The 16,738-nt window shown below is 40.2% G+C and overlaps 1 protein-coding gene across 1 annotated transcript in view; it reads left to right on the top strand.

Moving 5' to 3' along the window:
* Positions 1–16,612, top strand: part of LOC106599179 (uncharacterized) — a 57,228-nt gene extending 40,616 nt beyond the window's left edge. The window contains exons 10-12 of the mRNA XM_082970118.1: positions 15,403–15,540; positions 15,736–15,894; positions 16,489–16,612. Coding sequence (XP_082826244.1) covers positions 15,403–15,540; positions 15,736–15,894; positions 16,489–16,612 — 421 coding nt within the window. The remainder of the gene's footprint in view (positions 1–15,402; positions 15,541–15,735; positions 15,895–16,488) is intronic.
* Positions 16,613–16,738: the final 126 nt, after the last annotated feature.

The following is a 16,738-nucleotide window of genomic DNA, read 5'->3' as shown; positions in this document are numbered from 1 at the left end:
GTAAAACCTTTTTGAAATCGGACAACGTGGTTAGATTAAGGAGATGTTTATCTTTCAAAGGGTGTAAGATAGTTGTATGTTTGAAAAATTTGAATTTTGACATTTATTTGGTTTCAAATTTGCCGCTCTTGAAATGCACCTGCTGTTGATAGGGTGCACCACAGGTGGCACGCTAGCGTCCCACATAGTCCCAAGAAGTTAATTGGGGTAGGGACTCTCAATTGAAGGCAGGTGTTGTCTATTTGCCTTTGATTGAGAGTCCTATATATTAGGGTGTGTTTGTGTTTGTAGTTGTGGGAGATTGTTTCTTGTTTAGCGTGTGTGAGCCTGACAAGACTGTTTTGTTGATCGTGAGTTCGTTGTGTTTATTATTTTGGTGTTCACTTTTGAGTTAAAATAAACTTCAAGATGAGCATCCTCAATCCTGCTGCATTTTGGTCCTCCTTTCCCGACGACAACCGTGACAGCGGCGTCTACCAGGAGATTTATCGCACATTCCCCCTGTCGATGGGGTGGTAATTGAGTCGCCTTCTTCTTACAGAAGGCGAGAGCCAAATCGGCATATTCAGGGGGAATGCGCACGGTGGAGACCTGGTCTGGACCATAGTAGCACCAACGGAAACCCCTAAACACCTCCCCGAGCACTCTCGTGACCACCCCGTGAGAGCCCTCCGTTGCCACGAAACAGTGGGATCATGACAGACTAACCAGGGTAGGCCTAGCACCACGGGAAATGCAGGAGAATCAATAAGGAAGAGACTGATTCTCTCCTTATGAACCTCCTGCGTCACCATGCCCAGGGGCGCGGTGACCTCCGTAATCAACCCGGACCCTAATGGTCGACTGTCTAGGGCGTGAACTGGGAACGGCATATCTACAGGAACAATGGGGATCCCTAATTTATGAGCAAATGATCTGTCAATGAAACTCCCAGCTGCTTCCCGAATCGACGAGCGCCTTATGCTGGGAATGCGGGAAAACTCAGGAAAAGTAATGTTCAAAAACTTGTGGACAACAGAGAGCTATGGGTGAGCATGGTGCCGGCTCACCTGGGGTGACACGAGAGTGCCCTGCCTGCTGCCTCGACTCCCAGAGGAACCTCCCCAGCATTGACCGGCAGTGTGCCCTCTGCGGCCACAGATGGTGCATGAAACGGAACCTCCTCCGGTCTCCCTAAGCGCAGCACCTCCCAGCTCCATGGGCGTCGGAGCGGTGGTGCTAGGGGATGGAACCGACAGACCCCGATCTGGATGTCCGCGGGTAGCCAGCAGGTTATCCAACCGAATGGACAGGTCCACCAACTGGTCGAAAGTGAGGGTGGTGTCCCTGCAGGCCAACTCCCGACGGACGTCCTCTCGCAAACAGCAACGATAGTGGTCATTCAGGGCCTTGTCGTTCCATCCCACGCCAGCGGCCAGGGTCCGGAAGTCCAGAGCGAACTCCTTGGCGCTCCTCGTCCCCTGCCTCAGATGTACGAGGCGTTCTCTCGCTCTACCCTCAGGCGGGTGGTCGAAGACTGCCCGGAAGCGGCGGGTGAAATCTTCGAAGTGGTCCATCGCCACATCTCCTACCCCCCACACGGCGTTGGCCCACTCCAGGGCTCTCCCTGAGAGGCATGAGATGAGGGCGGACACGCTCTCTCGGTCCCGTAGGCGCCAGGTGGACGGTTGCTAGGTAGAGCTCCAGCTGTAATAGGAAACCTTGACATTGTGCAGCCGTCCCATCATACTCCCTAGGAGGGCAAGACGAATCCCACTGGGACCGGGTGAAAGAGGGGCGAGTAGTGGAGACCTTGGTGGAGCTGGCGGAGGCGCTGGAGGACCTCCCTTTCTCTCCCAGTGATCCATAGTCTGTATGACGCGGTCCATGGTGGCGCCGAGATGATGGAGCATCGCCTCTTGATCCTGGACGCGCTCCTCGACCCCAATAACAGGGGTACCTGCTCCTGCTGAGTCTATGACGTTTCTTGGTGTGTGATTCTGTCAGGCGGTGGGTGTAGCTGGTGCATGAAGTCAGGCGCAGGAAAGCAGACATGAGTGAAAAACGCACTTTACTTCAGAAATCGCACACAGTAAACAAACCAATGTGCGAACAATAACGGTTGCCACAAAACACGGGTGAAAACAGCACCCGGAAGAAAACATCCGTAAACGTACCGACCTGAACAATAAACAATCACACACAAAGACATGGGGGAAACAGAGGGTTAAATACATGACCAGTAATTGGGAAATGAAAACCAGGTGTGTGGGAAACAAAGACAAAACCAATGGAAAATGAAAAGGATCGGCGATGGCTAGATGACCGTCGACGTCGACCGCCGAGCACCGCCCGAACAAGGAGAGGAACCGACTTTGGCGGAAGTCGTGACACGTCACACTTTTTTTAGAATATGCCTTCATTATTCCCCGTAAACCCAACCACCCCACCCCTAATTGGAGTAAACTAATAAACAATAACACTTAGGCTTCTACCTTCAGTTTATACATGCTATACACATTTTACAGACACAATATATTTTACAATAGTTATATTTTGTTTGTTTTTAGTCCTGGCCTTCCTCTATTTCTGATGTCCATCCAGTTTGATTTGTAACTTCAATTTCACAAAATTTCTGAACCTATATACATTTTACAGACCCAACATGTTTTACATTTCTTATCTTGTTGTTATTAGTCCCAATCTTCAGCTCCATTCAACCCATCCCATCTATCTCTTAACACCATACATTTTGGATTTCTATTTGCCATATATTTTTCAACTGTGCTGTGATGCTTCACAAAAGTATTGAATCTTTCTATTCTCATAGCTTCTATAGATTGTAAATGAAAGAAACATTTTTGCTAAAACAATTATTATATTATTGATCGATTGACTATCACTTTTCAAATCATCCAGTTTTGCTATCTGCAGTGTTAGTTCTAGGTAAATGTTGCAATTCTTCAACCATTCTGTTAGGTATACGTAAATGGCTGTAAGGGAGTCAGGCGCAGGAGAGCAGTTATTGGGTAGCAAACGGAGCCTTTTTTAGGTGAACCAAAAACACACGGCACAACGAACACGAAATACAATACGGGTTGACATAACCCAGCGCAACCAGCCTATCGTGCACATACATGAAACAATAAACAATCCCACACAAAGACATGGGGGGAACAGAGGGTTAAATACACAACAAGTGATTGAGGGGATTGTAACCAGGTGTGAGGAAAACAAGACAAAACAAATGGAAAATGAAAAGTGGATCGATGATGGCTAGAAGACCGGCACCGCCGAGCGCCACCCGAACAAGGAGAGGATCCAACTTCGGCGGAAGTCGTGACACATTCCTGGACCTGTGACCAAAAAGGAGCTACACATGGACAGTACCAAAATAAATGTTCCTCGCAGCAACATCTGCAGAGCTGGGAAGATTGTATCCCCCATATATATAACATTCTATTGGTTGCAAATTCAAAGTTTTGAAGCACTTTCTTGTTTTCTTCTGGCCTTGTACAGTCTTTGTCCAGTTCGAGGTGAGCAATCATTTTTCTGATATCCAGAATCTCTTTTCGGTCATAATAGAGCTCGTAAGAAGCCCGTAAAATGGCAGCCATCTCCTCCGGCGTGTGATAGCTGCACTTTGTTTCGTTTTACCTTTTTCAACCGACATTTCTTTGTATATATCCATAAAAATATTCCAGCTGATTCATGATTTAGACTGGCTGAGAAATGCTTCCTGTCTGTCTCCTCCCAACAAGTTCATTACTATCGGACAGCTGGAGATTGAATTTGAATATTGAAACAAGGTTGCAAATGTCGGAGAGACAGACAGCAAGGTTTATACAAATCTCCGCTGTTGAAAAGTGATATAATGTCTAGATGCTTCTTATAGTGGAGATTATAAAAGTTTATAAAATGTTTGGCTGGGCTGATGACAGTGGATTGCGCAGTCAGATGGAACAGAGTAAATAGGCATTTTAATGTCATATATTTAACTTGTGGAATAGACACTGGCTGGAATGCGGTTTTAACCAATCAGCATTCAGGATTAGAACCACCCATTATATAAAGTTAACTCTAATGAGGACCCGTTAAAATTCAATTGTGTATTAAAGTGGTAAAAGGTTAAGTATTTGGTCCCATATTTGGTCCCATGCAATGATTACATCAGGCTTGTGACTACAAATTTGTTGGATGCATTTTCTGTTTGTTTTGGCTGTGTTTTAGATTATTTGTTGCCCAATAGAAATTCATGGTAAATAATGCATTGTGTAATTAGAGTCACTTTTATTGTAAATAAGAATAGAATAATAGAAAAAGCTTGATGTAGTCATTGCGTGCTATGAATATGGGACCAAATATTAACTTTTTCCTAGTTAATACACAAGTGAATTTGGCCCAATAACAATGGTTCCCTAAAATGGGGGGACTATGTACAAAAAGTGGTTCACCTGATATGGATAAATATACCCTCAAATTAAAGCTGACAATTTGCCCTAACCTCATAGTCATTGTATCATTTCATATCCAAAGTGCTGGAGTACAGAGCCAAAAGAACTAAATTGTCACTGTCCCAATGACTATCCTACTGATCCTTGACTTCGGCGATGTCATTTACAAAATAGCCTCCAAAACTCTACTCAGCAAATTGGATGCAGTCTATCACAGTGCCGTCCGTTTTGTCACCAAAGCCCCATATACTACCCACCACTGCGAACTGTATGCTCTCGTTAGCTGGCCCTCGCTTCATATTTGTCGCCAAACCCACTGGCTACAGATCATCTATAAGTCTTTGTTAGGTAAAGCCCCTCCTTATCTGAGCTCACTGGTCACCATAGCAGCACCCACCCGTAGCACGCGCTCCAGCAGGTATATTTCACTGGTCACCCCCAAAGCCAATTCCTCAGTTGGTCGCCTTTCCTTCCAGGTCCCTGCTGCCAATGACTGGAACGAATTGCAAAAATCCCTGAAGCTGGAGACTCATATCTCCCTCTCTAACTTTAAGCACCAGCTGTCAGAGCAGCTCACAGATCACTGCACCTGTACATAGCCTATCTTTGCAGCCCAGTATCTCTACTTGCACATTCATCTTCTGCACATCTATCACTCCTGTGTTTAATTGCTAAATTGTAATTATTTCGCCACTATGGCCTATTTATTGCCTTACCTCCCTTATCTTACCTCATTTGAATACACTGTATATAGACTTTTCTATTGTGTTATTGACTGTATGTTTGTTTATTCCATGTGTAACTCTGCGTTGTTGTTTGTTTCGCACTGCTTTGCTTTATCTTGGCCAGGTCTCAGTTGTAAATAAGAACTTGTTCTCAACTGGCCTGCCTGGTTAAATAAAGGTAAAAAAAATCTATATATAAAAAAAAAAGAATACTTTTGGAGCTCACTGTATAGGCCCAGGACCAATTACTAAGATAATGCATTCTTACATGTCTGAATTGATGAAAATTAACATTACATGTTTTGTCCATTGTGTACCATTATGTAGAGTGTAACGCTTGCAATGTCACGGTTGTCGTTGGTTTGGTTCCCGCTGGGGTCAGCCACGCAAAAATGTATGCATTCTCTACTGTATGTTGCTTTGATAAAAGCATCTACTAAATGATAATATAAACTAAGCACTAAAACCATCTCCATGTCATACCATGGCATTCAAACATATAACAAGGAGGATGTTCCTTGTTATGGATGTAGAGGTATGTTCAATAGAACAGATTCTAAAAGAAACTCAAACACCTTTCAACGTCATACGAGACGTCAGGGAGACGTCAGGGAGTGATACAACTCTTTAAAAAAACATGCCATCTTATGATATGTCATCTGATGACAAACCAGACCGGTGTTTAATCAACCATGATCTCTTAGGGTGTGGCTAGTCACAGAACAGTGTAGTTATTGGTGGACAACAACACCAAAGACAACAATAAATCATCAGAAACACAGTTCAAACATCCAAATAGGGTCAAGTGTAAGAGTAAGTTGTACAATTCACATCTGATAAATATAAGTTGTTATGATTGGGTCAATGCAAATCTTTAGTTGGAATGTGTCAAAGAATCCCTGGTCAAAACAGTGACACTCGAGGCATCTTGCCAAAATGCTCTGACTGGTGATTCTGCCCTCTGCAAGATGACCTTAAGTTTTCTCTAAACTGAATACATTTGTACCAGTACATGTCTTAGTTTAGTTTACAATGGCAAGTAGCCATTGAATAAGCAGGATGGAGTTCTATGGAAATAATTCACTTCACAGAGGTGTAAAGGAATGCATCAGGCCAAGTTTGATATTTGAATAGTATAAATAAAGGTAATAAATGCACCTGATTGGTTAAGTTTAAGGAAGAATCCTGTATATCCTGTATATATCCTATATTTGATTCTGACTCCAATTCTGGATGGGCTAAAGTTGTAAAACCTATAAAGTGCTTTTCACATTGCTGAGCTGAACAGAGCTGCACTCACAGCACTGTCTCTGTGAATAGGCTGGTGGAAAATGAGTCTTAAAGCTAGTCACAACCTAAAGAAAAAAATCACACCTTTGACGATTAACATACTGTGATGTGTTTACACCTAGCGAGTATAACTGAAAAGCACACGCATACATCCAGGGCAACATACCTTATTAGTCAAGAAGGCGTGAGATAGTAACAATTGGACATCAATTGGCATCACTCTTGGGAACGTACATATTCACAAGTGATACTCACATGTTGCTGGTTAGAATGAAGCTCCTCACCCAAATTTCGTAAATAAATAGTTTGGGTAACACTTTGTGAATGTTGAAAATGTCATCATGTTTAACAACCTTCATATTTTAACATTATTCATAAGGAACCTTCAAAATAAGTTTTTTTTTTCATTACAGTAATTTATTAAGTTATTATTAAGTTAAGTTGAAATAATCTGGTCTGAGTGAACAGTATTGTTGCTGGTGTCACTGACTGGATTAGTCCTGTGCACCACAAGGCTGTATTAGTCTTTGCTGAGCTAAATCCACTGCATAAGCTTCTGGCTCGATGGGGTTTATGTCAGTATCAGTAAAGCAACTCCTGACCACCGCTGATGTAAAAAGTGCTTTATAAATTAAATGTGATTGATTGATTTGATTGGAGCTAATACATATCTTCAGGTATCAGGAAAAGTTACTCAACACGTTACAATGCCATCAACTTCTCTGACCTGGGTTCAAATAGTATTGAGCCTGTCTGGAGTGAGTGCCAGAGGGGCCAACGTATTGGGATCAGACAGTGAGGTATTGGAGGGGGTCAGGCCACACCTCCTTGTTCTTCTCTCTGTACACTGTGACACATGGCATACAAGAACACTGCTGCACATCAACACTGTGTTCTTTTGGGACTACGACAATAGTTTCTTTGTGCCAGGCAAGCTAAATCATCAACTACAGCTAGTTAAAGTATTTGAAATATACTATTTACAGCCAGTTCTGGTTCCAACCCTTTTGCCCTTGTGGCCTTGAGCAAGGCACATAAACCCTTAAACTGCTACCTGGGTATTGCTCTGAGGCTTACCTGGTGCTTCCAGACTGTTGTGTGAATAGTGTGTCAGAGGGTTGGGTACTTTGACAAAAGAAATAAACATGTTTGTTGTACTGATAAAGAAATAGCTTTTCGAGGGGACTTATATTTAGCATATTCCTCAAGAATGATGTTGAATAAATGTGTCATAGTTGTTATGAATGATACTGGAACACTCATCAAGGTGTTATGTATACCCCGCTTTGTTTTAGATTAGCTAATACAACATTGGGATGCAGAAGATTCCCCTTAGTTGAGATTCCTGAAGAAAAAGAGGAACTCCCTGGGAAAGACAGGAAAACTGTGCATCAAGGTTTAACCCTGAATAAAGTGATACTGACAGTCAGCTGGAGAGGGAAAACCTGCATACTTCAGATGCACATTAGTGTTGCCATGAACCTTGCAGACGTTAAATATGCACCCAGAAATAGGTCAATACTATTATGAAACTGCATTCAGATGCACTGTAATTCTTTTACAAAAAGGTAGTGATCTGAGCTTACATCTTCAATCTAGCAGGTCTACAAATATTTCACTCTGTAACGGCGTTCGTCGGAAGAAGGGGACCAAAGTGCAGCGTGGTAAGTGCTCATGATTTTATTTAACTATGAAACACACAAACAAAACAAAAAGCCAAACCGTTCCATCAGGTAGCGAATACAAAACAGAAAACACCTACCCACAAACACAGGTGGGAAAAAGGCTGCCTAAGTATGATTCCCAATCAGAGACAAAGAGAAACAGCTGCCTCTGATTGGAAACCATACTCGGCCAAAACAAAGAAATAGAATGCATAGAATGCCCACCCCACACCCTGACCTAACCAAATACAGAAAAAACACGGCTCTCTAAGGTCAGGGCGTGACACACTCTATAAAATGAATAGGGTTGGTAAGATTGAGATGCAATTAGCTGTGCAGGTGTTACAAAAATAAATTGATAATCATGACAACCTTAACTTTTTGATAGCTTTAATAAAGATTTCAGTTCTTAGACCCTGAGTCCTTAAAGGGGCAATCTGGGATTCAAACAACAACAAAGCAGACACCCCCCCCACCACTTTAGTAAACTTAACCACTCTCAAATTCATAGATGTAACTATGAATGTAAGGACTGACCATCATGATATCAAAATGATGAGGACCAAGGCACCCTTCAAAATACTGAAACACTATTGTAGGTTCATGTTAATGTGAAGTAGAAAAGATTTTAAAAACCTGAACACATTTCATTATTATAGAGAGATACAAGTCCTTAAATACAAAGTTTTTTTAATTCAGCCACAAGATACACATTTTTATTCATTTCTCCAAAATATATTAACTGTGAAGTCCGATATGGATAATAATTCCTTTAAAGCTGACAATCTGCTCTAACCTCATAGTCATTGTATCATTTCATATCCAATGTGCTGTAGTACAGAGCCAAAACAACAAAATTGTCACTGTCCCAATAGTTTTGTACCTCACTGTATAGGCCCGGTCCAAATACTTTGAAAAGGCATTCTAACATGTCTGAATTGATGAAAGCTAGCATTAAAAGTTTTCAAAGGGCCATTATGTACCATTATGTAGAGTTAGTGCTTGCAATGCCACGGTTGTCGTTGGTTTGGTTCCCACTGGGGTCAGCCACGCAAAAATGCATGCATGCTCTACTGTATGTTGCTTTGATAAAAGCATCTACTAAATTATAATATAAACTAAGCACTAACACCATCTCCATGTCATACCATGGCATTCAAACATATAACAAGGAGGATGTTCCTTGTTATGGATGTAGAGGTATGTTCAATAGAACAGATTCTAAAAGAAACTCGAACACCTTTCAACGTCATACGAGACGTCAGGGAGACGTCAGGGAGTGATACAACTCTTTAAAAAAACATGCCATCTTATCATATGTCATCTAATGACAAACCAGACCAGTGTTTAATCAACCATGATCTCTTAGGGTGTGGCTAGTCACAGAACAGTGTAGTTATTGGTGGACGGCAACACCAAAGACAACAATAAATCATCAGAAACACAGTTCAAACATCCAAATAGGGTCAAGTGTAAGAGTAAGTTGTACAATTCACATCTGATAAATATAAGTTGTTAAGATTGGGTCAATGCAAATCGTTAGTTGGGATATGTGCCAAAAAAAATCACTGATCAAAACACTGACATGGGAAGCAACTTGCCAACACTTTCTGACTGGGGATTTTTGCCTCTGCAAGATGACAATAAGTTTTCTCTAAACTGAATACATTTATACCAATACATGTGTTAGTTTAGTTGACTATAGCAAGTAGCCAATATATTAACAGGATGGAGTTCTATGGAAATAATTCACTTCACAGAGGTGTAACGGAACGCATCATGCCAATTTTGTTAGTTGAATAGTATAAATAAAGGTTATAAATGCACCTGACTGATTAAGTTTAAGGAAAAATCCTTTATATCCTGTATATATCATATATTTTTTTGATTCTTACTCCAATTCTGGATGGGCTTTTCACATTGCTGAGCTGAACAGAGCCGCATTCACACCACTGTCTCTGTGAATAGGCTGGTGGAAAATGAGTCTTAAAGCTAGTCACACACTAAAGAAGAAAATCACACTTTTGACGATAAACATACTCTCTAAAACCTGTGATGTGTTTACACCTAGCAGTTATAACTGAAAAGCGCATGCATACGTTCATGGCAGTCAGTGGTTATTATTCAAGAAAGCGTAAGATAGTAACAATAGGTCATGTTGAGTCAGGCATCACACCGAGGAATGTACATGTTCACAAGTGATACCCACATGTTGCTGGTTAGAAATAAGCTCCTCGCACAAGTTGCGTAAATAAATAGTTTGGGTAACACTTTGTGAATGTTAAAAGTATCATCATGCATAACAACCTTAATATTTTAACATCATTCACAAGGAACCTTCATTAGTTATTTTTTAATTCCAGTAAGTTATTATTAAGTTAAGTAAAATTATTTTAAACCAGTATTGTGAACAGTATTGTTGCTGGTGTTACTGACTGGATTAGTCCTGTGCACCACAAGGCTGTATTAGTCTTTGCTGAGCTAAATCCAAGCCATAAGCTTCTGACTCGATGGGGTTTATGTCGGTATCAGCAAAGCGATTCCTGACCACCGCTGATGTAAAAAGGGCTTTATAAAGTAAATGTGATTGATTGATTTGATTGGAGCTAATGCATGTCTTCAGGTATCAAGAAAAGTTACTCAACACGTTACAATGCCATAAATTGCTCTGACCTGGGTTCAAATAGTATTGGGCCTGTCTGGATTGAGTACCAGAAAGATGGGGTTTGCTCTTATGGGACTACGACAACATTTCCATTGTGCCGGTCAAGCTCAATCACCGACCACAGTCCCTTAGAGTATTTGAAATATAGTATTTACAGCCAGGTCTGGTTCCAAACCTTCTGGCCTTGTTGTCTTGAGCAAGGCACATAAACCCCTAAACTGCTACCTGGGTACTGCTCTGAGACTTACCTGGTGCTTCCAGACTGAATCGTATGTCAGAGGGTTGGGTACTGTGCCAGGAGAAATAAACATGTTGTTGTACTGATAAATAAATATCTTTTCGAGGGGACTTATATTTAACATATTCCTCAAGAATGATGTTGAATAAATGTGTCATAGTTGTTATGAATGATACTGGAACACTCATCAAGGTGTTATGTATACCCCCCTTTGTTTTAGATTAGCTAATAAAACATTGGGATGCAGAAGATTCCCCTTAGTTGAGATTCCTGAAGAAAAAGAGGAACACCCTGGGGAAGACAGGAAAACTGTGCATCATGGTTTAACCCTGAATAAAGTGATACTGACAGTCAGCTGGAGAAGGAAAACCTGCATACTTCAGAAAAGTCAATTAAGTACAATGAAGCACGTTTCTGATTAATTGTATTTGTCACCTAATCAGTTTTCAATAAAATAAGGTCAGTACATAACTGTTATAATACTCTCAAACAGATTCTTTGCCCCTCCCTTTCTTTCAATAATTTCTTGTCCATCACAAATCTTTTGCCAGAACACCAAACCAGTTTTCCATACCACGTCAGTACCTGGGGATATTTTTTTTTTAAGCTACGTACCTCTCACATGCATTCCTCTGTCCCTCCCTTTTTCATCACCTTTATCTTGTTAACTTTGGTGCCTCCCAAAATATTACGTCACCTGAAATATAGTAATAGAAGCTAGAAATACATTTTCATGACAGTATGCCTACTGTATCAACAATTGTAAGCTACCTCATCCCCATATTGTTATTTATATATATATATATTTTTTTTTATTTTTTTTGTTGCTCTTTTGCACCCCATTATCTCTACTTGCACATCGTCATCTGCACATCTATCACTCCAGTGTTAATGCTAAATTGTAGTTATTTCGCCTCTATGGCCTATTTATTGCCTTACCTACCTAATCTTACTACATTTGCACACACTGTATATAGATTTTTCTATTGTGTTATTGATTATCAGTTTGTTTATTCCATGTGCAACTCTGTTGTTGTTTTTGTCGCACTGCTTTGATTTATCTTGACCAGGTCGCAGTTGTAAATGAGAACTTGTTCTCAACTAGCCTACCTGGTTAAATTAAGGTGAAATAAAAAAATATATATAAAAAAAAGCTTGAAATAGTTAACAGAAAAAGAAAGATAATGAGATTTTAGAGTAGATAAGGTAGATATTGTGATTGTTTATTGTCTTCACCAAGACCTTCCTCAATTGCTATTTGGAGAAATTACAGAAATAGGAGGCTGGCATTGAAGTGTTTGCTGTAGGAAAGTAATAACCTTTACTGTATAATGGAATATATACATGGAAAAGCTTTGATACATTTAAAAAAGAAACTGCACACAGTACAAAAAAAAGAAATACATACAAATATAACAAGGTAAAATGGTCTCATACTTTCTCCTTTTTGAAGTAACAGTTACATGATTTACAGTGCCTTCAGAAAGTATTGATACCTCTTGACTTATTCCACATTTTGTTGTGTTACAGCCTGAATTCAAAATTGATTAAATAAGAGATTTTACAACATTCTCAAACAGAGAATTAGTGAACATAAAAGTTCAATCAGGAGAAACAACAGGGATTATCCAGTCGCAGTACATTTTAATGATCTACCTTTACATTTTGAGGCATAGAGAAAGTCAAGATATCAGACCAGGGAGTTGATATAAATAATACTCTGAGCAAAAGAGAATGTTTTGGGATTTTCACCCTCCAGACATGATGAAATGCCCATGCATGTTATGTAAATGTAAACATGAGTTAATGCCGCCACTTCAGATCACTCTGACGTTTTTTCTTGTACAGTACCCATTGATTTATGAAAACTTACTTGATAGGTCGATGTCCTCATTGTGGTTTCACTGTCTTGTTTAATACGTTTTATGTATACACTTTATTAGAATTATAAGAATACTTATGAAATGCACATTGTTATGTTTGGTAACATATGCTTGTTTTCCTTATACTCCAATCCCATTCAATGCATTGAACGGATGTGGGTGGAGCAATGTCTACATAAGGGTTCAAATCAAAAATCTCTGACGAAGGCCTCGAGGCCTATATGTAAAGCTTAATACAGAGCAGTGATATTATCAAGAGCAGTGTGTGGGTTTCTTATTTTTTATCATCTTTTGAAGAATATAGAAATTGGATTGGTAAACTTTTGATAGCCAAGATTAAATACTTATGTTTTTTAAGCAGTAAAATGCTGATTTCTCCTGAAAAATTGCAACGCTAATGTGGATTATAATATATTATTTTATGTATTATATTTTATATTACAAAAAATATCCACTTTTGATGAACTACACGAATTACTTTCACAGAATATGTATAGAATTCAGAATGAATTGCTGGGCTGTGGCAGACCATTTGAAAATTTGAAATTACTTTTCCTCTTTTATGAAGTAACATGATTGACGTGATGCAGTAATAGGCTGATTTCTCATGGAAAAAATGCAATGCTGATCTGGATTTTACTGTGTAATTTCACTACGGTGTATAAATCCATGTTCACAGCAGTTATAGTGCCTATTGCGAAATTATTCACACCCTTGAAACCTTATTCACCGAGATGTCTAGCATGCGTAGTTATTCACACCTCTTGATCTGGCACACATAAATGAGTTCAAATCCATTTAGTTGCTTAAAAAGTTACAGATAAAGTTGAAAAGTGTCTACCGTTGCACATTAATAGTGGTTCAAATTACCTGTCAATAAAATTGATATTTTTCTTTCCATTCAGAAAACTGCATCAACTGAGTCCAAAAAAAGACACAGAAAATGACAGCTACTTTTTTTTTTACCATGGTTAAGTAGTACACTGAATTTCATTCTGTGTTTATGTTTCTAACTCATTTTTTACTAAGTGCAAACATCATGCCAACTCGTGTATTAATCCTGAATCAAAATATTAGCAACCAAAAATGCTAGATGGTGACAGAATAGACCATATACATTTGGATAATGTAATCATAATAATGAGCAATGATGTACATATTCTTTGCATATGATGTTACAATGCCTATGATTTTTTTTAAATATGTTTATTCTGACATTTCATTGGGGCAATTTTACATTTTGCCTTGTCTACTGTCAAAAGTCTCACCTCGATTAAATACATTTGCAAAATACAAAAAAGGAAAATGACTAAGTTGTTAGCGGTATTGTCAGGCGGTGGGTGTAGCTGGTGCATGAAGTCAGGCGCAGAAGAGCAGAGATGAGTGAACAACGCACTTTACTTGAGAAAACAGCACAAAGTAACAATACCAATGTGCGAACAATAACGGTTGCCATAAAACACGGGCGTTACGAATCCCTTTGGCCCAGCAGTCTAGGGGGGATGGATACGAGACCCGTAACATAAATCATGCAAATTATAGTGATAAAGAACAGTGAGAACCAAAAACCACAGACAACTGAAATCTACTGTCAAACTCAAAAGGTTTATTTTAAACACACGGTAAAGGGGTGTGAGAAAAGGGGCTGAGCTGGACCCAAGCAAAGAAACAATAATCAAAAACACCCCTAAGCTAGACTAGCCTATTTCCACAACAGCTAGCTAACTAACAGGATACACACCACACACAAATACAGGATACACACTACCTGTATCCGTAACAACGGGTGAAAACAGCACCCGGAAAAAAACAGCCGGAAACGTACCAACCTTAACAATAAACAATCACACACAAAGACATGGGGGAAACAGAGGGTTAAATACATGACCAGTAATTGGGAAATGAAAACAAAGGTGTGTGGGAAACAAAGACAAAACCAATGGAAAATGAAAAGTGGATCGGCGATGGCTAGAAGACCGGCGGCGTCGACCGCCGAGCGCCGCCCGGGCAAGGAGAGGAACCAACTTCGGCGGAAGTCGTGACAGGTAAACATTATCACACTGCTGTAACGTCTATTAGTTGAATTATATTACTGTAAAAAAAATACAACTCAGGTGTGGTAATCTCAAAAAGGTATTATAGGTAACATTATTAACAATCAAGGGAATTATTTATGTAGCTATAAATTATAATTGTTTATTGTATATAATAAAGATGTCAAAAACTGCACCATGTTGATGAAAGGTAATCTTGGAAATAATGATATTGTGCGCAATGAACATATTAACCATTCATCTCATAAACCACAGTGTTTTTATGGTGGATTGTCCTTGGAGTTCCGACCACAACTGCAGTTTACACAACTGCAGCTCCTACTACAATGACCACAACTGAAGCTCCTACGACAACTGTAGCTACAACTACAACAACAACTATAGCTCCTACTACAACAACTATAGCTCTTATGACAACCACAACAACACCTTCTACAACAACCACTGCAGATCCTACTACAACAACGGTAGCTCCAATGACCACTATGAATACAGTACCTACTATGACAACTACAACTGCAGCTCCGGCGACAACGACAACTGCAGGACCTACAATGACAACTGCAGGTCCTACAATGACAACTGCAGGTCCTACAATGACAACTGCAGCTCCTACAACAACTACAACTGCAGCACCTACTACGACCACTACAACTTCAGCATGTACAACAACAACTGTAGCTCTTACTACTACAATGACAACTGTAGCTCCTACGACTTCTCCAACTGAATCACTTACCACGACAACTGCAACTTTAGCTCCTATGGCAACCACAACTGTAGCTCCTTTTACAACAACTTTAAATCCTACGACCACGAAAACAGAAGCACCTACAACGCCATCTGTAGCTCATACGGCCACTACAACTGCAGCACCTACGTCAACAACCACTGCAGCTCCTACGACCACACAAACAGTAGGCCCTACAATGACAACTACAAGTGAAAATCCTACGACAACCACAACTGCCACACCTGCTACGAAAACTAGAACTGAAGCTCAAACGACCACTACAACATCAGCACCTACTCCTACAATGATAACTGTGGCTCCGACAACAACTACAACTGCAGTACCTACTACAACCACTAAAACTGCAGCACCTACTACTACAATGACAACTATAGCTCCTTCAACAACTACAACTGCAGCACCTACAATGGCCACTACAACTGCAGCACCTACAACAACAACTGTAGCTCCTACTACTACAATGAAAACTGTAGCTCCTACGACTTCTACAAATGAATCACCTACTACGACAACTGCAACTTCAGCTCCTACAACAACCACAACTGCAGCTTCTTTTACAACAACTTTTAATCCAACGACAACTGTAGCTCGTACAACAACCGCTGAAGCTCCTACGACCACTACAACTTCGTCACCTACTTCAACAACCAGTGCAGCTCCTACGACCACTACAACAGTAGGACCTACAATGACAACTACAAGTGAAAATCCTATGACAACCACAACCGCCGCACCTGCTACGAAAACTAGAACTGTAGCTCCTACAACAACTACAACTGTAGCTCCTACGACAAGAACTGTAGATACTACGACAACTACAACTGCAGCACCTACTTCAACAACCACTGCAGCACCTACTACTACAATGAGAACTGCAGCTCCTCCTACAACAACTTTAGATCCTAAAACCACTACAACCAAAGCAGTTACAACGACAACTGTAGCTCATACGACAACAAATATAGCTACTACTACAACAACCATAGCTCTTACGACCACTACGACTGTAGCACCTACTACGACAACTACAAA

Source organism: Salmo salar, chromosome 27 (genome assembly GCF_965601325.2).
Source record: "Salmo salar chromosome 27, fSalSal1, whole genome shotgun sequence".
In the NCBI taxonomy this organism is placed as follows: domain Eukaryota; kingdom Metazoa; phylum Chordata; class Actinopteri; order Salmoniformes; family Salmonidae; genus Salmo; species Salmo salar.
This window is presented reverse-complemented; position numbering and strand designations above follow the sequence as displayed.